The sequence below is a fragment of the Chiloscyllium plagiosum genome, unplaced genomic scaffold (assembly GCF_037043375.1).
Source record: "Chiloscyllium plagiosum isolate Xiang-an unplaced genomic scaffold, Cpla_swu_hap1 HiC_scaffold_14, whole genome shotgun sequence".
NCBI lineage: Eukaryota > Metazoa > Chordata > Chondrichthyes > Orectolobiformes > Hemiscylliidae > Chiloscyllium > Chiloscyllium plagiosum.
This window is the reverse complement of record NW_028270152.1, coordinates 32,192,635-32,218,073: the sequence shown is the minus strand read 5'-3', so window position 1 is coordinate 32,218,073 and position 25,439 is coordinate 32,192,635. Positions and strand designations below refer to the sequence as shown.

The following is a 25,439-nucleotide window of genomic DNA, read 5'->3' as shown; positions in this document are numbered from 1 at the left end:
GATAATTCCTTTCTCAGACAGCTGTCTTGAATGATAGTTAGCTGAGCCATTATGGCATCTGGTGCTATCTGGAAGTTGGTTTGATGCAGTAGATTCCATTCATGTGGAATCTCCATTCTCAAATTTACGACGTCGCCCTAAGTGGAAACAGGCGAACCGATTCCACCCAGATATTAAGCAGAGTATTGGGAGCAGCACTATGAATAAGAGCTATGCTTCAGGTTCTCGTTGTAAGATGATTCTAAAAGTTAAAATTGCCACTCAGCTGATGTATTTGTGCAATCGCTCTGACCAATGTATCCAGCCTCTCTCTCTATATATTCTAATTGACAACACTGCAAAAACAGCAGGATTTATCAGCCAGAGAAAGGCGCACTAACTAGCTCCATTTGCACTCTGTGTTCTTGCCAGTCACTGGAAAATATAGCCTCATGAGGCTAACTACCCTCTTTCCGTAATGTATTTTGCCATGGTTCTTATCTTTCTACACCAATTGCAAAAGTAACGAGAATTACATCTTATCCCGAAGAAAAATCTCCATTTTGCTTCGATTGGAAATAGTCAAACACTTACATATCAGACACTTTCCTATAGTTTGGTGGGCAATCCACAACAGGGCATCTGAATCCACCTTGGATGTTGAAACAGGTCTCAGTTGATGTGCAGTTGTGTGTTCCTATTGCACATTCATCAATGTCTGTGGGAAATTACACACAACTGTCAGGTTTAATTGTTTATTTCACATGTATACAGTGAAAACTGAAACTATTGTAATCAGATGACAAGAATGAGCAGAGTAACACTATATTGTTGAACTTACATAAGAACAAATAAAGTTCACGCTGGAGTAAGTCACTTAGACACTTGGGACCTGCTCTGTAATTCAATAAAATGCTGGCTAAATATCTTCCTTAACTCTACGTTTCCCACACTGTCCATTTTAATATAATAAACTGTAGCAGGAGATGATGTAGCACCTCATGTGTTTGGCCATTCATAATAATCATGGCTGATCTTTGACTTCAACTCCACTTTCCTGCCCATTCCTTGTATCTCTTAATCCCTTAGTAATATGCAAGTGCTCCAAAGGATCATAAATTGAATTCCATATAATGCTTTTTAATATTTTTCCCAAAGCAATGTCAAACACTGATTATTTTCTCCTTCTGGAATGATAGAAGCTCATGAGTCTCTTTCTGATCAATTGAAATCAACTCTGGCTTCATGAGTTATTGATTATATGGGCCAGTTGCTCATACTACTAATTCCATTTCATTTAACAGTAACTAGAAGCAGATTCAGCAGCACAAACAGCTTTAAATCCTAAATGTTAACTGAAGAGATTTCTACAATTCTAGACACAGAAAACAATTCAGTTGCACATTTGTCCCGCACAATCAGGAATGACCCATTATTTTCAGAAGTGAAAGCAATGCGAAATATCCGTTAGACTCATTGGCCATATCTGTATCCTCAACCCTAACCTGCCTTGATTGATGCCCTCAAAAGACCATTGAGTGTAATATTTCCTGTCTTCTAGCAAACTGAGGAAACCCTTGGCATTATTACTGCAATGGAACGACTATGTTAGTTTTAATTGCAGATTTGTATTTGCAGATACATTCTATTTTGTTCAGAAAGCACACAATTGGGAGAAAGTCAGTCCATGTCACATTTTATAAATTCCTACTCTGAACCAGTCTGACTCAAGATTGGGATATAGATAGACTCTAACCTCACACTTTTAATGCATTGTCTGAGCTGAGATGTCACCATTTTTAATAAAACCTTAAGTTATCTTGAGAATATGATTTGAAAGAAGTTCTGGGATTTACATATTAATGATTCAAAACCTACAACCCATTCTAAGTGAATAAGGACTTAACAGTAATCTAGGTTTGTTGAATACATCACATCAGTTGTAGAACACTTTGATCTTTTACTATAAGTCCTGTGTCCTATGATCCTGTGCCACTAGCTACCTGACAAAGGAGCAGCACTCCGAAAGCTTGTACTTCCACATTCCTGTTGGTCTATAAACTAACGTTGTGTGATTTTTAACTTTATTTTTAATTAGCATTCCTAACACTAAGTTTAGTTAACTACAGCTGTTTTCATATCCTCATTATTAATCTTGTGACAATTAAATAACATATTTTGTTATTTAATAATTATTTTACAATGGACCATCCTAATTAAGATTCGGGGTTGACAAGGTCACCTTGGTTGTTGCTAGGAATGGAGGGTTTGAGTTTTATAAAAAGAAATCAGACTGGATAGGCTGGGACTTTTTTCACTTGAATGTAGAAGTTTGAAGGGTGACCTTATTAAGGTTTATAAAATCATGAGAGGCATAGATAAGATGAATAGCAAAGGTCTTTGAACTAGGGTGGGGGAGTTCAAAACCAAGGGTCATACTTTTAATGAGAGGGGATAGTTTTAAAAAGGACATGACGGGCAACACAGATAGTGATTCATGTGGGGAATGAACTGCCAGAGAAAATGGTGGATGCAGGTACAGTTACAATATTTAAGACATTTGGATGACGACATGAACAGGAAAGGTTTGGAGGATATGGGCCAAATGTAGGTAAGTGGGACTATTTTATTTTTGGAATATGTTCGACATGGACAAGAAAAACTGAAGGATCTGTTTCCATGCTGTATGACTCTATGGTTTCATGGTTCATCAAAATTGAATTAAACTCATTCCACTTATCATCCCAAATCAAATTAGTTCCTTCCAGAATATTCACAATGTATGTCCCGTCATATCTAGTTGCCATGTTATGAATAGATAACTCACTTTTCCAAACCACTCACTCAAGCCCCAAATTGCATTCATGCAACAGCTTATCAACCTGCACTTTTGTTGGTTATCTCCTGAATCCACCCCCATGTATAGAAGGTGCACATTATGAAACAGGAATTACACAGAGATACTAACTAAGAGGCTACTATGCACATGGAGCAAGTACGGTAAAACAGAAACAGCAGCATTCACTCATGTGTTTGAATAACAACTACCTTCTGAAACAAATTCATTGGCATGACTACAAGATTCAATTTACTGTACATGATCCAAAAGGATGTGTCATTTTGGAGATCAATATTTTAGTTATAATCAAAAGGAGAATAAGTCAATATATGTATACACTTAGGAGTGATGCTATTACCTGGCGGTAGTTTACAAGAGCCCACAAGCCTATCAGAGGCCTCATTTATACCCTTACTCAAATATATGCACATCCGTTCAGTACAACATCCCAACTCCAGCCCAAACAGCACATATAAAAAAGCAAGGGTGAATATGATCGTGTCTCTCACACAGAGTCCTCTCTCTGATTGTACCAGAATATGTTTAAATATATAAAGCAAGAATTATGCATTTATTAATTCTTTGTATGTGGTGGGACAAGCTGGTTGATGAAAATAACAGCATGCAGGAATTATGTATGAATAAAGATACTTTTGTTATCTTAGGAATTTGATGATCACTCAATTCCAGCCAACAGGAGTCACAATAACTCGTGTTTGGATCAATTTCTTTGTGCACATTGCAAGGAACTTGAGTCATAATATTTTCTTTTCAGAAGACTCTTATATGAAGACTACGTTAAGTGACGAACAGCTATAAGGCAGGTTGTAGAGAAGGAAGCCGCAACAGCAACTTGAATGACAATGCTAATATTACCAATATCAGCAAGTCTCCTGTGTATCTCTGTCCGTTGACTAATCATGTCATTAGGTTCAATTATACAGGGCATATTGGTCCCCAAATTATCTTTCCCTAGGTAGAAGGTCAGGGAGGAGGGATCTTTGCTCCACAAGAACAGGAAGTCATGTCTCAGAGAGCTACTAACCAATTAGAGATAACACCAGTGGGAATGGGGTCCGCTGCTAGTATGGCACTCGGATGATGAGGAGGTAAAATGTGATGGATTAGAATCTTGTAAATGTTTGCGGCTCAGTCAGGATGCGTGGGGTGGGAGTGGAACTGGGGGTGGGGAGATCGTGGTGGTTATGCCTTGAGGAATGACCTACCCTTGCCCACCACCTGGGACTGGCAGCAGGATGAGGTCCTTAGGTGAGAATTAGTTGCCCAGGTAAGGGGTTCAGTTAATGCATCAACAGAGAAGTTGGCTGATGCCAATCCTGCCACCCATACAATTGTGGTGGAGGCAAGGGTGGTGAAGGCTGCCTGCTGGATTTGATGTGTCCCTTGCCTTCAAATCAGTTGGTGGGCCAGGTGTTAAATGCAGCCCATTATACTGCTTCATTGTGAGCAGTGAGTATTAACAACAAGCTGCACTCCATTATATCATACTGTTTCTAAAGACTTTGTCCAATAGATTTCCTCCCAGTGGAATGTGATATCTTCAGTAGGTTAAATTGTGTTTTCTAATAAGCAGTGTAAACAGCTACTGTATTATTGAAACAGTTGTTAAAAAGGCATTACCTAACTTGCCCAGATTCTACAATAAAGCCAATTTTACTATTACTTCTCCAAACAGTGTGGAATAGATCATGCCTTGTGTAATAATGGCTCCTAACTGATCCACTCCACAAACGAACATATACAGAAAGTCTACTATGTCTTTCAAGCTTCTGTGAATCCCACACAAAACTTTTCCCACACATCGTGAAATTACAATTGTAAGCTTTTCATCAATTGACATGAGAGTTTCATGTTCCTGGTTCAGTTTTATTTTCCTTCTGCCACCTTGGTAAAAAGAAAACAGCAAAGAGGAAGATACTACCAAGTTTGCAACAAGCAAGAGACAAGGTAAACTTAATAAAGAAATGTTTTAAATCCTAGATTGTAACAGCACAAATAGCAGGTCTGGATAAAACATGTCAGTTTTCAAACTATGGCAAAATGCTTCAAAATGGAGCAAACTTCCATATTTCCTAGTCAAAATTCACACTATCGCCCACTCGACAAATAAACTTTGCAGTATTAGAACTAATTTGCCCTTCTAAATTATCTAAATCTACCTTTGAGAAGATTACATAGTGTACTGTCTAGCTTTTTGCCTGCACAATGCAATTGAGGGTGGCTGTGACTTCAGCCATGACCCAGTTCATGTCCTCTATATTCCCGTTATAGTTAAATCTTTTCACAAGACCATCGGATTTTAGTTTTCACAGACAGACTGAACTACAGAACATAATCCCAAAAGACCAATAAAACCCCTGAAATCCAAACCAATAAAAGGTCATTTATCTTATTCAGTTACGTTGAAGCAGAGATTTTTATTGAAAACTATTTTTCACATACAATACTTTTTGATTGTCAGTTTTTTAGAAGCTCTGTGAGCTTGTTCATGATTTATAGGTTAACATACATGTTCAAAAAGGGAAACACAATCTTCAAGATCAGCAACAAACACTATGTTATTAGCAACGTTAATTTACTTCACCCATGAAATTTGACAATGCAATGGTTATCTTTTATCCCCAGTGGACCCCTGCATGAAGACTGGATATCATTTCAAAACTTCTACTAAATAATGAATTTAACCAATTGTCATCTTGGTACTTGCCTTAACATGTTAGCTAAGAAAGAAATGACACATTCCTGATATTCATTTGAATATCTCAAAAGTTACAACCTATGTAAGCAAATATGGAACCCCAGTGGCAGAGGTAGGGACGCAGTCAATTTGGATGCACAATCAATCAACAGGAGACATTAAATTGGAAGATAATACTATAAAGAATGAAGTAGTGTTATTGCCTGGCCAAAAGATGCGTAAAGCTCAACAAAATTGGACAGCCAAGTAAGTGATTGAAACCTGAAGTCCTTGCTTGTGGTGATGGACCAGAAATACCAAGACATTTTTCTACTTTAACAAATTCTGGCTGAAAACAATGCCAGTTTAAAATAAAGCTCTGGATAAAGGGTGTCACTTTAGTGTTTCACTGGGAAGGTGACACTTTGTAAATGAAACATACTCTTGAATCAAGTTCTGATCTGATCAAAAATGTATGAGAGGCAAATTCTGAATAGGAACATAATAAAACATAAGAAATAAGCATGATTCGGAGATGCCGGTGTTGGACTGGGGTGTACAAAGTTAAAAATCACACAACACCAGGTTATAGTCCAACAGGTTTAATTGGAAGCACACTAGCTTTCGGAGCAACGCTCCTTCATCAGGTGATTGTGGAGGGCTCGATCGTAACACAGAATTTATAGCAAAAATTTGCAGTGTGATGTGACTGAAATTATACATTGAAGAATTGATTGTCTGTTAAGCCTTTCATCTGTTAGAATACAGTGATAGTTTCACTTCTTTCATGTGTAAATCACAAAACCCTTTATTAAAAGTTGCATTCTTGGGTTAGCTGTTAACAATGGTGATAGCTAGACAATATGTTGAAGGTGTTAGCCCCCTGTGTTCTCTGTCTATGACCTGATGTTTAGATTGATTCTAATCTAAAAAGTGAGATAACAGAGTTTTACATAAATTCATGCAGTTTTTGAGCTCAGAGTTCTACATGAATGTATGCAGTTTTTGAGCAAAGTGCAATGTAACTCTGCAAGTACAAAAATATTCACCACACAAAATGTATGTGTGCATGTGGGTTTTTGTGTGTGTGTCTGTCTGGGGTGGGGGTTGTGAGTGTGAGAAAGTGTGTGTGTGTGTGTGTGTAGTGAGTGCAGAGTGTCTTAAGTCTGTGAGGGGGTGCATGTGTGGGAGTGTGTGTGTCTATAAGGGTGTGTGTGTGTCTGTGTGCGCGTCTGTGTGTACCTGTGTCCGTGTGTATGTGAGAGTGTGTGTGTGTAGGAATATCTGTGTGTGTAGTGCAATGGTGATCACCTGTAACGTGACATGAACCCAAGGTCCCGGTTGGGTACCCATAGGGAGGGCCTCGACTGGGACCTTGGGTTCATGTCACATTACAGGTGATCACCATTACACTACACACACACACACACACACACACACACACACACACACACACACACACACACACACACACACACACACACACACACACACACACACACACACACACACACACACACACACACACTCTCACATACACACAGGAGCGTCTGATGAAGGAGTGTCGCTCCAAAGGCTAGTGTGCTTCCAATTAAACCTGTTGGACTATAACCTGGTGTTGTGTGATTTTTAAATAAGAAATAAGAGCAGAGTTAGCCATCTCGTCCATCAAGCCTGTACTGCCATTCAATAAAATCATGACTGAACCTTTCCTGGACTCAGCTCCACTGACCTGTCCCTTCATCGTAATGCTTAATTCCTGTACTGTCCAAAAATCTGACTATCCTTGCCTTAAAAGCATTCAACGAGGTAGCCTCAGCTGCTTCATTGGGCAGGGAGTGCCACAGATTCCCAACTCTTTGGGTGAAGAACTTCTTCCTCAACCCAGTCTTAAATCTGCTTCCCCTTATTTTGAGGCTACATCCCCGAATTCTAATTTCACCCACCAGTGAAAACAAAACCCCTGCTTCTATCTTATCTATTCCTTTCATAATTTTACATTTTTATAAGACTCCCCATCATTCTTTTAAATTTCAAATCCCAGTCTATTCAGTTTCTCCTCATAAGTCAACCCTCTCAATTCCAGAATCAACCTAGTGAACCTCCTCTGCACCCCCTCCAGTGTCAGTACATTCTTTCTCAAGTAACAAGATCAAAGCTGTACTCAGTACTCCAGGTGTGGCCTCACCAGCACTCTATACAGCTGCAGCATAACCTCCCTACTTTTAAACTCCATTCCTCTAGCAATGAAGGACAATATTCCATTTGCCTTCTTAATTATTTACTACACATGCAAAACAACTTTATGTGATTCATGCACAGGGATACCCAGGTCCCTCTGCATAGCAGCCTGCTGCAATTTTTCACCATTTCAATAAAATCCATTTTACTGTTATTCCTACCAAAATGAATGACATCACATTTACCAACATTGTATTCCATCTGCCAGCGCTTGCCCATTCACTTAACCCATCTATCTCCCTCTGTAGACTTTCAGTTTAGGGTGTAGGTTTGCTCGCTGAGCTGTAGGTTTGATATCCAGACGTTTCATTACCTGGCTAGGTAACATCATCAGTGGCGACCTCTGAGTGAAGCGAAGCTGTTGTCTTCTGCTTTCTATTTATATGTTTGTCCTGGATGGGGTTCCTGGGGTTTGTGGTGATGTCATTTCCTGTTCGTTTTCTGAGGGGTTGATAGATGGTATCTAGATCTATGTGTTTGTTTATGGCGTTGTGTTTGGAGTGCCAGGCCTCTAGGAATTCTCTGGCATGTCTTTGCTTAGCCTGTTCCAGGATAGATGTGTTGTCCTAGTCGAAATGTTTTTTTTTTCCTCCATGTGTAGGGCTACGAAGGAGAGAGGGTCATGTCTTTTTGTGGCTAGCTGGTGTTCGTGTATCCTGGTGGCTAACTTTCTTCCTGTTTGTCCTACGTAGTGTTTGTGGCAGTCCTTGCATGGAATTTTGTAGACGACGTTGGTTTTGTCCATGGGTTGTATTGGGTCTTTTAAGTTTGTTAGCTTTTGTTTGAGAGTGTTGATGGGTTTGTGTGCTACTAGGATTCCAAGGGGTCTTAGTAGTCTGGCTGTCATTTCTGAAACTTCTTTGATATATGGTAAGGTGGTTAGGGTTTCTGGCTGTGTTTGGTCTGCTTGTCGTGGTTTGTTCTTGAGGAATCTGCGGACTGTATTTTTTGAGTATCCGTTTTTCTTGAATACATTGTATAGGTGGCTCTCCTCTGTTTTCCGAAGTTCGTCTGTGCTGCAGTGTGAGGTGGCTCGTTGGAATAGTGTTCTGATACAGTTTCGTTTGTGTGTGTTGGGATGGTTGCTGGTGGAGTTCAGTATTTGGTCAAACCTGCGTACACAGAAAACGCAGGTTTGTAGTTCTCCGTTGTCCGTTCTTCCGACTGTGACGTCCAGGAATGCGAGTTTGTTGTTGGTTTCTTCCTCCTTGGTGAACTTTATGCCTGTGAGGGTGTTGTTGATGATGTTAAATGTCTCTTCTATCTTGTTTCGTTTTGTGATGACAAAGGTGTCATCTATGTAGCGGACCCAGATTTTTGGTTTGATAGTTGGATGGTTGAAGAAAGCAGGAGACATCAGCTTTGCTTCACTTGGAGGTCGCCACTGATGATGTTACCTAGCCAGGTAATGAAACGTCTGGATATCAAACCTACAGCTCAGCGAGCAAACCTACATCCTAAACCTCAACCTGAGCTACAAACCTTCACAAACCTTGCAAAAAAAGACTTTCAGTGTCCTCTGCACACTTTGCTCTCCCACTCATTTTAGTTTCATCTGCAAACCTTGACACACTACAGTTGGTCCCCAACTCTAAATTGAATAAATCACTAGCAGTGGGGGAAGAAAGCAGGATTGGAGGGGGTTGGGTGTGTTCCAAAAGAAAGTATTCTGGTCAAACGTTTAGGCTCATTTTATTTCAAAATCAGAGATTGTAGTAACTATCAGTCCATGAAATAGCATTCCAAATAGAACGAACAGGAGAAGGACTATCATATGCCATTTCCTGAATACTGTCTTACCAAGGGAGAAATTAAACCAACCTTAGTAAAACAAGATCTTGGAAAGTAGACATTTAACTACAATACCAGAAACTCAATGTATAAAAATAATTCCTTAATTATTACATACATTTCATAGTATACATAATGCTCACAAAATGGAGATCATTTAAGGGTGCATGTGTGTCTAAGAAATTAGAAGTAAATGATGAAAAATCCTACCTCTACACGTTCTTCCATTTGGCGACATTGTATAACCGAATTCAGGGCAGGCACAGTTATAACTGCCAGGGATATTCACACAGCGGAATGTACAGAGGGTGCTTCCACTTTGCGCACACTCATTAATGTCTGAAATTCAAACTTTCTTTAGCAAATGCAACAAAAAATATTCAAAAGCATGCTACCACTAGATGGCACCATAACTTGATTGCATATTCTCATTAAATATAGACATAACAATATTCACTTAGCAATGGTTGATACTTGTGAATCAACCTTTCTTGATTTTGATATACCATCATCTTATACATTTTATTATTCCTGAAACTACAAATATTAGAATTATAGATTCACATTTTGCTATATTGGAAATAATGGGTGGAAACCTTTTGCCTTCACCTCCTTGTGAATTTAGTGATGGGGACAAATTAATCAGGTGGAATGTAACAAAGGGGACTCCAACACCTTCCAGCTCTACCCTGATTAAGTCTTGCATAGTCTTCCTGCTTTCCAGCCAATGAAGGCTTGTAAGTGGATAATTAACATTCAGTTAAAGGCTCCATCCAGCTCCATTGATATTAAGACAGAAGCAAGAAGAAACTAACCTGACAGGGAACACAAAAAGCAAACGCTGGTTTGTTCAGTTATGGGATTCTAGGGCATCCCTTCTTCAAAGGAACCCAGCATCAGGAAGGGGGACTGCCCACAAAAGGTAATACTAGCCCAATCTCACCTCTCTCTGTCCCCAGCCTCACCCTTTGATCACTCTTTTGCTATCATTCAACTGCACCTGAGTCCCCCTTCAGTCCAAGGCCTCCAGTGGGTGTCATTTCAGCAGCAACTGGCACCGCTGAGTAGAGAAGAACTGCCAACCTCTGATTGACTGGCAGCTCTCAGTGGGTGGCACCTTCCACCCCATTGACAATGGGTGCTGACCCTCCCTCCCTCACACCTCCCCCCCCCACCCCCAACCTGTCCTGTCAAATGCCCAGGTAACTTGAGATGCACTGGCATTACTTCTAAAAGATTTAGCCATTGTCTTTTGTTGAACTGAATAGTCGAATACATAAACATAATTGTCTCCTGTTTGAGATTCTGAGATACCAGTTCAGTAGTTAATGAGAAATTATAGGTTGTTTGATTTGCACTCTTGACCAGTTTCTATTTCTTACCTACCTAATAACCTAAAGACAAGAATGTATATGCTGTTTGTTTTATTCATGGAATAATAATGGTAGTCTTCAGTGGCTTAGATCCAGAATAATCAGATCAAAGCAGTTCATTTTAATGTATTGTCAATATCTAACATAAAACAAAAAACCTATACTTACTGATTTAATTTTCTGTTGGCTTATGTCTTCCATTTAATGAAAATGCACATTATGAATAATGATTACAGTACATTATCATTGAAAACCAGATACTTTAATATTTTAGTACAATGCGGTTCAATTATATACCAGTATTAATATTAGAAAACTAGTTATTCAAGAGCATTAGGTAATATATTGTCAATGGCTGACAACATGTCTGAAATCAAAAAGCGACCTTTCACCATTAATTTAGTTTGTGACAGAGTCATAGTCTGAGACCATTTTATTTCCATATTTCAAAAGGCAGAAGCGAGATAACATTATAAAATACAACTATCTTAAAATAAAGGAAAAAAAGACAAACCTCTGTTTAGTTTTCAGGGAGAGAACATTGAATTTTGTGCTCCACAATATAATGGATGTGAAATTAGAAGAATAGAATAATTGTTTGTTGTTTTCTTTAATAACCAAAGGCAACATGAAACAAAGGAACCAAAGGTTATCAGAAGTAGATAGGTATGTGGTTTTGAGGTCACAATCAGATTAGTATGATTTATTAAATGGTGCAGCAGGCTAGAGGAATCCTATAATTTGCTCCTGCTTCTAATTCATATGTTCATCAAACACTTCCAGGTCAAGAACTGAGAATTGGATGCAATTTCAAGGAATTTCTACATTCCCCAACAATCGTATATCTGTTAAAAAGAAGAGTTTTCTACTAGCCAGCAGTTTATTTTGCTTGACCAGTTATGTGATGTTCAGATAGAATCCAGAAGGCCACTATAGAAAAGGATGCCACTTCTTTTGGGAAGTGTACCTTATTGCCAAGAAAGTGGCACTTACATTTTTTCAAAAAGTAGAAAGGATATAGATTTCCTCAGAATAATTGACAGACAAGAATTCCTCAGTATAACCTAATTGAACATTAGAATGAATGCCATGACATTTGAGCATCTGCCTATGAAGGAAGAATTGTACGTTCTGGGCCATTTGGTCATGAGAGAAAATCAAATTGTCAACCCTAGGGATCTGGGGTTTTAATGCTGGCGCATGAGGTCGACAAGAGAAGGTTTAGAGTGAAGAATGAACTCGGGCTAAGTAAGCATTGCCATTGGTTGCTAAACGATAAGACAGCTTACTGCATCAGAACCATTGGCATGAAGCTGACATGGAACACAGCAAGGTGTGGAGGTACAGGACTTCAATTGAGTGACAAACGTTTCTTGCTGGGTGTCCTGGATGGTTAAACCTCATTTTTCACATCAACATTTTAAAGAAACCCTACAAAGGTAAATATAGTGAAGGCAATGACTGGATCTTGGCAATGCACAGAGCACACTATTCACTACAAATCAACAAACTGTGGCCGAAGAGGTTGTAGGAAATAATGTGGAATAGTGATGTAAAGCCCTGCTCTAACCACAGAACGGAAGGTATTTCAAATAGCAGAAACAGATAACTAGCAACCACTGAGCAAACTAGCAAGTCATTTGGAGTGACAACATTTGAGGGCTAGTAAACATAAACCTGAACTATCCATGAAACAACATATGTTAACAGGCTTCAGCAGTTTCAGTGAAAGGTCTAGATCCACATTTATTTACATACATACAGATTTTCATGTGTTTATATTACAGTCTTTTATTAAATTGGCAAGATCTCTAAAAAAAAGAAACAAATTGATCAAAGGACTTTGCTTTCCGTTTGTGTCATGTGATAACTGTGTGCCTGTTGAAGCTGCAAGATTAATATTGAATACTTATTAATTAACCTGTCAATTAACCTAAATTGGTACCTAGAAATGGAGATGAAAGGACTGCATTCTAACAGTTTGTTTCCCATCCCATCATGCAAAGTAATTTAATGCCTTCACACTACTCTCATGAGCAATGCAGGAAGGAATTCTCTCTTGGCCAATAACTTTTCATGTATTATTTATGAGACACTGATACTCATATGGTACTCTGGAGGAGAAGCTCAGATGTAAATAATGTCACCATCCAACTGTTTGTCTTGGTGCAGCTTACACTTCACTAAATCTTGTTTTGACCATTTAGCAAGAAAGCACTGCCTTACTTAACCATAGAACAGCAATATGTAAAAGTCATATGAAAGACTTATCTTGCTCTGGCTCCCCTTACCTTCACAGGAATGACCATCTAGTTCAGTGAGTTGGTAACCTTGTCTGCAGTAACACTGGTAGGACCCATAAATATTGGCACATTCCTGCCCACATATATTGTTCTCACATTCATTTATATCTACCGAGAAAAAGGCAGAGATAAAATTGCTTCATCACATTCATTGATTCTATGCAGTCTTACTTTTTTGTTACTTTTTACATACCATTCTCTATAGGGATTGATATGATATCATCATTAACTAAAACAAGGCAACTCAGCAATGATCTATGATGATTAAGGAATCAAATTTCTCTTAAATAAAAATCATCTCACAACTTCTGAGTAATTGTTTTGAACATTACTATTAAGGATTTCATAATATGACTTTGGCACCAACTGCTGAGATAAACTCAAGACATTCTAATTTTGTTGTAGTAAACAAATGTGCCATAGTGGCAGAATGAACAAAATAATTGTAATCAATTATCCTCGATTCAGAAGAAGGAAATTATCAAGTGACCTTGCTCTTAGGTGCTACTTAGGGATCTGGCTAAAAATAAACTTTAACTTTATGCATTGAAGAAAAGGAACTTCAAGTTGTTTTTCCCAAAACAAATTTGGGAATGCTAGTTCATATTAACCAGAAAAAAGTTGTAGGGCACAACTCAAAGGTGATGCAGCCAGAGCTGATGGATAAGTCAGATGAACATATATTTTGGTCTAGATTACCATTGGTTATTGGAGGTTGGAGGAGTAGCTAAAATTAAGAAGTATGAGGCATTTCTGGATTTGAAGAAAGCAAGACCTGACAGCAATGATGAGATAGTTATAAAGAATATTGATAAATACTGGATGCTGGCTTGAAGTAAAAGAGAATCAAATCAGACAGCACCCTAAGGACGAAAACTAAGGATGGTTGTGCAAGGGCTAAAAGTGACATTCCACTACTAATACATGCCGGGTACATGTAGGAAAATGGAAATCAGGCAGTATTTGGAGACCACCTTGGCAATGATGACGAGGAAGGAGCTGTAAGATTACTTCTGATGACTAGAGTGAGTGGCCATGAAAATGCTGATGTGAAGTGTTTTGGGCAGGATCGCAGGAGAGAACCCCAATATCTCCAAAGCTTCTGCAGAAAATGAGGCTAGTGATGAGAAAGGACATCACTCACTTTGTCTGGAATGTGGTTGTCAAAGTTTCCTGCAGAGGTTACAAAAGTCCTGACAATCCAATAATTGGAGTAATGTTTAAGAATTTTCTAAACTGAGACCAGGAAGTGGTGGGCCTCCCTTGAGTAAAGGAAATTGAACTGTTATTTGATGATTGTACTACAAAATGATACAATGAGAAGTATGAAAATGTATTTTTGGTAAGGATCAGAGGCAACTTTAAACAAGGTAATGCATTTTTCATAAGCATATATTCTTTAATGAACTAATATCTAATGCAATGTCTATGGCATGCGTACTGCTTTATGTTTTCACTTCTGCTGCTCTTATTATTGACTGCACATGATTAAAAATACCTTCACAATTCTTGCCATCAAGAGCTAGCTTGAAGCCAGAGCTGCAGGTACAGTAATAGGACCCAGGAGTATTCTCACAAGTATGTGCACACAGTCGACCTGGATAGCGCCAACATTCATTAACATCTGCCAGAAGCAAGCAAGATTCAATGACAGGACAAAAATGAGATAGAGCAAAAGCAGAAATTAACCAATCCTATCCAATAAAGATACCTTTCATTATTCATTTCAAGCTTCAGCAACCAATTCTCCATGAAATTTGAATCTATTTGGCTTCGCTGAATTTGGCGATGCAAAGATTAAATGTCTGTGCATGTCAAGGTACATTACGCATTTTAGTTGTTGCACAGATAGTCATAAAAAAGAAATCAGAGGCTAGGACACAGACATTTGTTTGGTATGAAGGTGTTGGATTCCTATCACTAATGTATCATTTCTTTGCCACTGTTCTTTGGAGTAAACGCTTTTTTGCATCAGACCGAATATTGTTTGCACCACTGGTTTCATCCATAAATGTAATTTTAAATAGAAAAGTCATTTACTTGCAAATGCCAAGTTAGAATATGTGGAACAGTTCATGGACAGCCCAAAAATAGAAGCATCAGTTTGCTAACCCTTGTGCGGTATTAATCATCTCTTTTACACTCTCCGCTTTAGCAAGTCTACAGTCATCAAAATGATGATGTTCAAAAAGTATTTTACATAAAAATGACTTTTCATAGTTGAGTAAGTAATTTTGCACTTCAATAGATGGAGAAATTATTTAACACTTCAGAAGAATTATTTCATTTATAACACTACTATGTAATGTAAGTGAGATGGAATGTAAGTGAATAAGAATTTTATGCGGTGGAATCATGTATTTGGCTAAGTATTTATCCAACCAGACCTGAGTAAATGACCCACAAGTAATAACATCAATGCCTTAGGTAAACCACAGCCATCAGAACCCAAGAGTGCTTGCTTTTTGTAATGTTTATACTTAGTCAATGTATTGTCAATTTCAATTTTTTTTTAAGTTCATGAGCTGAGTTTTTATATAACATTGGATGCAATAATTGTCTATTAACATAAATTCAGAGAAATTGATAAAAGTAGTTCTGCATTTGCTTGCTCCACACTTGTTCTCCATGGAAACAAGCATTTATTATTGGCTTATTTCAATTGATACTTTTGAAAGATGGGCTAGCATTGAAAAACACACATGTACAACACAATGACCTTGAACAATTTTGTGTATGTGGCTATGCAAGTGTTTCTTACAAGATTTTACATATAGAGGTGCAGAGTTAAAAAATAAATTTTGCCCAAGGAAATACTTGATGCAGTGATTCCATGACAATTTGCTAAGCAGTTATGTTATAGGAAATGAAAGAAAATGATCAATATCTTTTTTCAGTGTTCGTGCTTCCCAATGATCCAAGTAGCTACAGAAGTTCATGAATTCCTACTCCCTCCTTTTTTTCATTCATTTGTGAGATGTGGGTGTTGCTGGCTGGTCAGTATTTATTGCCCATCCCTAGTTGCCCTTGAGGAGGTAGTGGTGAGCTGCCTTCTTGAAATGTGGACATCCAACCTGCTGAACATTGACCCACAATTCCATTCGGAAGGGTATTCCAGGATTTTGAACCAGCATGAAATATTCTTGAATCTTGAAGTCTTCCTGAAATCTGTACAAAGAACCCTTTGAAATCTGTGAACTTGTCCTCTGTCATCAGTGTTGTTGCTTTCTGATTTTGTTATCTTCAACACTTACATTAAATCATCAATCGTGATCACAATCCACGGTCATGACCTGTAGTCATAACTCTATGGTGTAACCTTAGCATACAAACAATATATCATGCATGTGGTTCTGAATAACTCAAATCATCTAACATTAATCCTTCATGTGCATTAAAAAAGTAAATTGCAATACCAGAAAGAATTCATAACATATAACACGCATAAGAAATTGAAATGTATAAGAAGCATAAAAAGTATTTTAAAAGTTGACATTTCCCACAAAAGGTAGTATAGTATGCTGTGGTTCTTCTGGCCCTGTTGCACACTGATAACTCTGGAAGTGAGTAAACAGCTTCTGGTTGAAATCAAACACAGTTATACTTGACAAAGCAGTATTCTGGGCAGCTTTTCAGATAGCCAGAGACTTACAATTATCCATTTGACACAATTTCCTTTCTGCTTCTCTTTTAATGGTTACAAAAAAGGTTCTCGAGATACACAAAGCCTGCTTTTTCAGTTCTATCCTGACCCAGAGGTGACTGAGTAAGGATAATGCCACTGACCTGTACAGCAAGTCCCCAACTCCAACCCAGGCCCAAACCTTTTGTAATGGATTATTTTGATTCTTCTTCAGACAGTGTGAATTACTGATGGAGGGCATTGCCCTGTTGGAGACTCTTTCATTATGCAAAATTATCCAGCCCACTCGACATCGTCATAATCCTTAAGGCTCACGCCAGGTCATATGGTACCTACAGATTCATCTAGCTCCATGAAGAAGCTTCAACATTAGCATGGAGAGAGAGCAAGCTAAAGCTGAAGCTCTGATGAAGAGTCATCTAGATTCCATCCTTTAGCTTGCTCTCTCTCTATGGATGCTGCCCGATCCACTATGATCTCTAGCACTTGTTGTTTTCAGTACAGATTCCAGCATCTGCTGTAATTTTCTCCATCAATATTACCATTCGAAGATAATTCTCATTTAGATATTATTAATTAATCTGTTCAGAGATATTATAACATACCTCTTGAGAATGTGAGACTGTTTGGATCAGTATGTCTCCAGTGAAATAATGGGTATTTGTAAAGAAAACTTTGAATACTGGCTCCAGTTCTATTCTTCACTGCCTGTTTTCCTTTTAAAACCCAAGCCTATGGTGGGTTTTAAAAGGAAATCCAAAGAACTGCTGGAAATCAGATCCAAAAACAGGAATTGCTGGAAAATCTCAGCAGGTCTGACAGCAGCTGTGGAGAGAAAGTAGAGTTAACGTCTAATGACCCTTCTTCAGAATGCTATAGAAGAGTAAATTTATCTCAGAGAAGCCATCTAAGAACTGTCCTCTCTAAAGTCGGGAAGAATGGAGCCCTTGGAGTTAATTAAAATGATGTTTTGCGGGAACTACCACACTGAATGTTCTCTTACTGTGTGCAGCTGGTCTTTCAGTTTCAAGGCTGGATGTTAGGTTAAGCTTGATTGGTGGTGCTGCCTGGAAATGTTACTTTTCTTCAGTGCAGTTCCAGTAATATCAATATAATGAGCATAAAACATCATGAGCCTTTCAATACAAAATACATTCAGTGCAAGTTTTTTTTATGCTTGTTTTAAAATTTTCAAGAGAAAAGCAAGCACTGCCCACAAAAGCAACTATGCCTCCAGGAAGAAGAGTAATGCTGCTATTTGGTCTCATTTGCAAGTGTTCAAAAAGATTAACTTGGAACTTTAAGGTACAAAGTCAATACGAGTCACATATCAAAGGGTTTTGAATGCATTTTTTAAGATTTGCTGTTAAGTGACCACTGTAATTCAGTTAAATTATAAATTGTATGACTTTTAAAAGTCTTTTGCTGTAATTTAAATTCATGTCACTCACAGTTAATAAAATGCTAATTTAGTGATTACTGATGTTTTCAGCTGCATTAATCCAAATTTACAAACTCTTTAAAAGGACCAATTTTGGTTGTTCCTAGAAATCATTTCAAGTATTGCCCATTGCATTGCTTCAGGGTAGGTTTTGCATTTGATATAATGTGATAGATAGAAACCTCAACAATGGGGTAGTAATTTTCTCCTGCAAAGTAAAATGTCTGTACTAATAAAAGAAAGTCTTGCATTTACATAGCACCTTTCATGACCACAAGGTGTCCCAAAGTGCTTTGTAGCTAATGAAGTACTTGTGAAGTATAGTCCATGTTGTAATGTAGGAAACACAGTAGCCAATTTGTGCTCATCAAATTCTCACAATCTGCAATGTAGTACTTAAGAGATAATCCATTTTTGTGTGTGTTGTTTGAGAGATAAATATTGGCCAGGACTCCAGGAATAACTTGGCATTGCGATTAACATGTAGCATGTTAAATGAAGCAGGGCATATTGTGTCACAATACTGTTAGTGCCTCAATCCATATGTACATCTGTCAGAAATTATGACGTAAGTGTAGATAATTGACTACTACAAGAAACTCAGTTACTCAGTTATTTAAGTCACGTATCCATGTCTCAGCACAATGTTGATGAAGTGCATCTTGAGTACTAATGAAGTCAGAACATCATAAAGTTTTTGCAGCATAAAAAGAGACCCCAACATCCATCTGTTCTAACCCCATTTTCCAGCACTTGGCCCGTAGCCTTGCATGATATGGTGTTTCAAATGCTCATCTAAATAGTTCTTAAATCACTAGAGGGTTCCTGCCTCTACCATCCTTTCAGGTAGTGAGTTCCAGATATCAACAATGCAATGGGGAAGATGTCTTTTCTTCAAATCCCCTCTAAACCTCTGCTTGAAACCTTAATGCTGCACCCCCTGATTATTGACCCTTCTACTAAGGGGAAAGGTTTTTTCCTAACTAACCCGTCTATGTCCTCAGAACTTTGTACACCTTAATCAGATTCCCCCTAAGCCTCCTCTGCTCTAACAAAAACAGCTCCAGCCTATCTAGTCTCTCTTCATAGCTGTTCCCATCATTTCAGCCCAGGCAACATCCTGGTGAGGCAACAGGCACACAGTATTCCAATTGTGGTCTAACATTACATCCATCATAACTTCCTTTCTCTTGTACTCAATGCCTCGACTAACAAAGGCAAGTATCCTAAATGCCTTCTTAACAATATCACCTACCTGAATTTCACAAATTCTGTGAATATGCACACCAATGTCCCTCAGATCATCTAGTGTGCGTATTCAAGATTAAATTTCATTGGCCACTGTTTATCCCTTTAACCATGTCTATGTCATCCTGCAGTCTAACGGTTTCCCCCTTACAGCACCAATTTTTGTGTCATCTGTGAACTTACTGGTCATATCTCCAGCATTTGTGATTAAAATCATGAATGTACACTACAAACAGTAAGGGACCCAGTACCGAACCTTGTTGTACATCATTGAACACAGGCTCCGAGTTACAAAACATCCTTTGATCATCACTTCCTGCCACAGTGCCGATTTTGATCCAATTTGCCAAATGGCCCTGAATCTCATGGACTCTTAGTTACTTGACCAGTATGGTAAAAACAATGACTGCAGATGCTAGAAACCAGATTCTGGATCAGTGGTGCTGGAAGAGCACAGCAATTCAGGCAGCATCCGACGAGCAGCAAAATCAGTGGTGCTGGAAGAGCACAGCATGCCATTTCAGAGCTTTTCAAAAGCCTCACTAAGTCTGTGTAGACTGCATAGACTGTGGTATCCTCATCCGCACACCCAGTCACTTCCTTGAAAAATTGAATGAAAATTGTTAAATATGATCTCCCCCTTACAAATCCATACTAACTATCAGTGACTTTCATGTACTTATCCAATGTCTTTTAAATGTTGCAACTGTATCTGTCTCCATTACTTTCTCTGGCAGTTCATTCTGTTGTCCTTCATGCCCTTTTTAAACCTTTCTCCCATCACCTTAAAAATACGCCCCTGGTTTTGAATTCCCACATTTCATTTGTTCACGTATATCGCACTCCACCTCCCTGATTTCTAGACCCACATTGTCCTTCTTTATTGTGAATGCAGGTGCAACATACTCATTTAGAACCTCTGCTTTGTCTTCTGGCTTCACACACATATTGTTACTTCTGTCCCCAGTGGGAGTTATTCTTCCCTGCTTATTCTCTTGCCTTGTAATATACTTATAAAACATCTATGGATTTTCCTTAATGTTAGCCATTGGTAATTTTCATGTTCCTTCTTCACTCTCCTAATTTCTTTTTTAAACAACCCCCTGCACTTTTTATACTCCTTGACAACTATTTTAAGCCTTTGGTATTCACCATAAGCTTTGTATTTGTTTGTAATCCAATCCTGTACACCCCTTAAAGTCCATGGTTCTCAGCTGGTATCACCCCTCACATTTACAAATATATGTTTGTCCAGCACTCCTACTATTTTTCTTTTGAATACTGCCCTGTTGTGGATTTTCCTGTAAGTATCTGCTTCCAATTTGCTTTGGCCAGATGGCTAGAAACCATCAAATGTACACATTGCGTTATAAAAACTGAATTATCATTGTAGGTTCTCAGAAGATTTGGACTTTCTAGAATAATTTTGAAACTTAATACAAAGAGTTTGCCTACCAATGCATGTTCTGCTGAGAGCATTGTACTGATAGCCGCTCTTGCAATCGCAGCGATAGCTCCCAGGAATATTCTGACAGACTTGTCCTTCGCCACATCGATGCACTCCGCTCTGACATTCATCAACATCTGTGCCAACAAAGATTCATAGAGTTCACTCCAGTGAAAAAAATTGACTCCATCAGATCTTTAAATCATGTTGTATGCTAAAGGATTGATGCAGTTTGCACATTTCAGTGATAAAAAGCAAGGTTTCTTACATTGATCTAAAGTATGACATAAGAATGCAGTGACTTGGGACTGGCAGATTATGTGAACTGTACTTACCAACACAATGACTACCATCAGGACTAGCATGATAACCCCTTCCACATGTGATGACAGTTCTTTTGCATGTGTAAGATCCAATAGTATTTATGCAATTGAATCCAGGTTTGCAAGGCTGAGCTATAGTAGTGCATTCATTAATGTCTGTAATGAAATTAAAAATAATCAGTTGTTAATAAATAATAATGTTTTCTCATGAAATATCCAACACTGACATGCCAACATCAGTTTAATAACCCTTGAATAGTTCAGTAAAATGTTGACTGGTGGCCCTGAATAAATCTTAAGACCATAAGACCATACAAATTAGGAGCAAAGGTAGGTCAATCAGCTCATCTATTTTTTTTCCACTATTCATTGAGATCATGGATGACCTGATAACCTTCAACTCCACTTTCCAGCTTTTTCCTTATTACACCTTGATTCCCACACTGATTAAAAATTTATCACAGCCTTGAAAGAACTTAATGACCCAACCTTTGTAACAAAGAATTTCATAAATGCAGTACCCTCTGAGATAAGAAATTCCTCCTCATCTTGGACTTAACCGTGCCACTCCTTGAGATTATGCCTTCTGTTCCCAGAGGGGGAAACAGCTTTTCACTATCAACCCTGTCACATCCCTTAATAATCATATACGTTTCAATAAGGTCTCCTCAGATTCTTCTAAACTCCAATCGGTGACGTCCTCAGCTACTTAACCTCTCCTCAATAGACAGTCTCTCCAAACTCAGAATCAACATAGTGAAGATTCTCTAGACTGCCATTATATTCTTTCTTCAATAAGGGTCCCAAAACTGTTCATAGTACTCTAGCTTTAGACTGACTGCATGTTCAGTTACATAATGTATTATGTAATAATGTGTACATAGCAATACACTGGGTTTATTATGCTATTTTATTTCTATCGTTTCAACAAGACACTTCCTACATTTTTCTCATGACAAATTTGAGACTGCTTAAAGATCACAAATTAGTTTATTTCCCAGTCTTAGATTCCTTACACTGTGGAAGCAGGCCATTCAGCCTATTGAGATCACACCAATCTTCCGAAGAGCAGCCCAACCCAACCGAACCCCTTACCCTACCCGTATAATCCTGCATTTCCTATGGCTAGTCCACCTAGCCTGCACATCCTTGGACACTATGGGTAATTTAGCATGTCAAATCCACCTAACTTGCATACCTTTGGACTTTTAGACTGTAGGAGGTAACCTAGAGCACCCGGAGGAAATCCACGCAGACACAGGGAGAATGTGCAAACTCCACACATACAGTTGCCCAAGGGTGGGATCGAACCTGGGTCTCTGGCACTGTGAGGCAGTGGTGCTAACCACTGAGCCACAGTGCCTAGTTTCTGTTTTGATTTCTGATTATTCTGGTTTGGTAATTATGTTCAAATGACACAATTTCATAACTGTACACAAAAGCTTGCAACAAACATTGGAGTCTACAGCTGTATAATTGTCATTGAGGTTCATTCAGCAAGTTTAATATAAAGCATTACTATTCGTTTTTAAAGTCTTGAGTTTCATAAAGCACAGTGGATATTTTTCAGACTAGTTACTATTTTTAATCTGGTATAACAGTGTAAAAAACACAATTTGATTGTGAATGACCCTACTTTTGCAGCCATTGGTGAAGTAACGGTGCTCGCTGCTGACTTTAAAAAATCGTCAACAAAGATCTGATGATCTCTGTGGCTTGGACTTTGTCTGTCACAACTTATAATTATTCACAAACTAAAAATTGAAGACTAAGACATGCACGTGGAATTAAGGTAGAAGCTGAACGATTATAAACTTGTTGAATAAACCTGAAAATCAATGGAGAAATGTTATATTCTACAAATATAAAATTAGTTTTCAGCAGCACAAATAATTATGAAGTTAGTATACAGATATAACCCTAGTTACACCTCATTCAACAAGACATAATGTTTTGAGGGGTTTTTGCAGAGAGATTAATAGTGGAAGTTCAAATCAATTCAGATGATTTCAGTGGATTTCCATCTGTGCGGTCTCCAACAGTATACCCTATGGAGACCAGGGAATCCCTGACAGCAACCTCTGACTTTACATGTAAAATGACATTTGTGTGGCTATCAGGAGTTGCAATCAGTTTCATAGTTGTACAATCATACATTCCTTTCAGTATTTTATTCAAACAATTTCCTATATATATAAAGCAGTAGTCATGCATATGCATGCCTGTGCACAATACTATGGGATTACATTCATCAAGGGCATTGTGTTTGTGGAGGTATGTGTCCCATATTTTATTCCCAAACATCAGTGGGCAATTAATCAACAATCTATGCACATTGCATCTAAATGCTGCATCTTCCCTTGGATGCTGACCAGTGCTGTGTGAAGGATTGAGTCTAGCATAATCCTGGGGGTATATTAGCAGCATTTGCAAGCATTTTCTCCCAAAAGTAAAAGCAATTTTATTTTGGGTGGGGAGCATGCAGAAGTCCATTTCAATCTAAACCCAATTATTTGTGATTGTCTCAGTGAAGTTACAATTTGCATAAAAACAATATTTTGCTTCCACCTTTGGCTTGATGTTAAGTCTGACAGGTGATAGGAATCAAATGGCAGGAGAGTCATGTCACAGTGTCTCCGCACAGCTGCAGCATTCCCTAGGCAACTGATTCATTCAAAGTATCCTCTCAGTCTGAATGAACACCTCCATTGAAGGCAAATATTTATTTCCCCATGGTTGCACTTTTATGGTGGATTGAAAACATGCTCATGCTGCCTCCAAGTGGGGTAGAAATTGTCAACGATATCACAATGGAATTATCTTAATTTATAAGAATAATGTTATTTCCCAATTTATTTGGAATGCATTTAGATGTGCTCCTGCGTTGAATTTACGGTTCATAGAGTCATAGAGATGTACAGCATGGAAACAGACCCTTCGGTCCAACCCATCCATGCCGACCAGATATCCCAACCCAATCTAGTCCCACCTGCCAGCACCCAGCCCATATCTCTCCAAACCCTTCCTATTCATATACCCATCCCAATGTTTCATCAAAACTCACTAGCATTGTTCAAAATAATTTACCTACAAACATTCACCTAAACAAAGCACAACAAATTATTCTTCAACAGGTTTTTCAGAAAAATCATCCAGAATAATAATTTTATTATTCAGGTAACTGCAAAGTCAGAAAGAAAGCATTTTGAAGGCATAGCTTGGTCAATCTGTAGACATCTAGGCCTTGGCTACTTGGTGTACCACTGTAGCAGTTTAGGTGTTGTGGGGTGGTGGGTCAAGGAATGATTTGTTTTTGCATCATAATGTATGAGTTTTAAAATGATTTCTAAAATGGGATGTATTGGAACTCTGCTGGGTTGAAGATCCAAGGTTTAAAAACTGCAAGTGGGAGGAATGGGGGAGCTTTCTGAAGCCATTTTCTTAAATTGGAAGTAAGTTGAGAAATAATGAACACCACATTAAATTGAAACTAAACGGTATCAGTGTTATATCGTTATGGATTTATAAAGTTAAACATTTGTTACATTGAGTCCTGTAAAATTTTGATGTTGAATATATCTCCACAGTTCTGCTTCACCGTATTCAGTGAAAGAAATTTACCTAATTCTTGTAAGTGCCTCAAAAGGTGCACCTAATGGGTTAACAGATTCAATTTCGACTGCTGGCTTTCATTTTTACAAAATTACTTGGATGTACAATTCCATAAAATATTAAACTGGATTCAACTTTTAATTAATTTTGTCTCTTTTCAAGATTTCTTTCAGAAAGTCTATTACCATGGCAGATGCCTTGTGAATCCTGCAGAAATCCCTCAGAGCAACGCATTTTTAGATGACAACGGAATGACCCTGGAGTGTTCTGACATTCATAATTTACTGCGCAGTTGTGATTGCCTCGCTCACATTCATTGATATCTGGAAATGGAAAAAGAGTGCGTCAGCATCCACTGCTCAGCACTGTGTTAATCATGAAGCAAGGCTGTGTTTATCTAATTCATCATGCAGAAGGATACCAGTACAAGAATTATCTAGGCACTACTAGGCCACTTCTCTTTACAGCCACACAATAATAACAAGTAGCATGGAAGCAATT

At 38.3% G+C, this 25,439-nt stretch overlaps 1 protein-coding gene across 7 annotated transcripts in view; it reads right to left on the bottom strand.

Annotated features, from left to right (window-relative positions):
- fbln2 (fibulin 2) overlaps positions 1-25,439 on the bottom strand; it is a 187,234-nt gene that overhangs the window by 6,266 nt on the left and 155,529 nt on the right. For 5 of the 7 annotated variants that reach the window (XM_043707995.2, XM_043707998.2, XM_087994266.1 and 2 more), the window contains 7 exons: positions 25,124-25,261; positions 21,339-21,482; positions 21,012-21,140; positions 14,723-14,848; positions 13,213-13,332; positions 9,759-9,887; positions 574-697 (listed from right to left, as the gene is read on the bottom strand). In XM_043707995.2, the coding sequence (XP_043563930.2) occupies positions 574-697; positions 9,759-9,887; positions 13,213-13,332; positions 14,723-14,848; positions 21,012-21,140; positions 21,339-21,482; positions 25,124-25,261 (910 nt within the window). Of the gene's footprint in view, positions 1-573; positions 698-9,758; positions 9,888-13,212; positions 13,333-14,722; positions 14,849-15,185; positions 16,393-21,011; positions 21,141-21,338; positions 21,483-25,123; positions 25,262-25,439 lie in introns of those variants that run through there. The other 2 variants (XM_043707999.2, XM_087994267.1) reach the window with 2 other exon arrangements.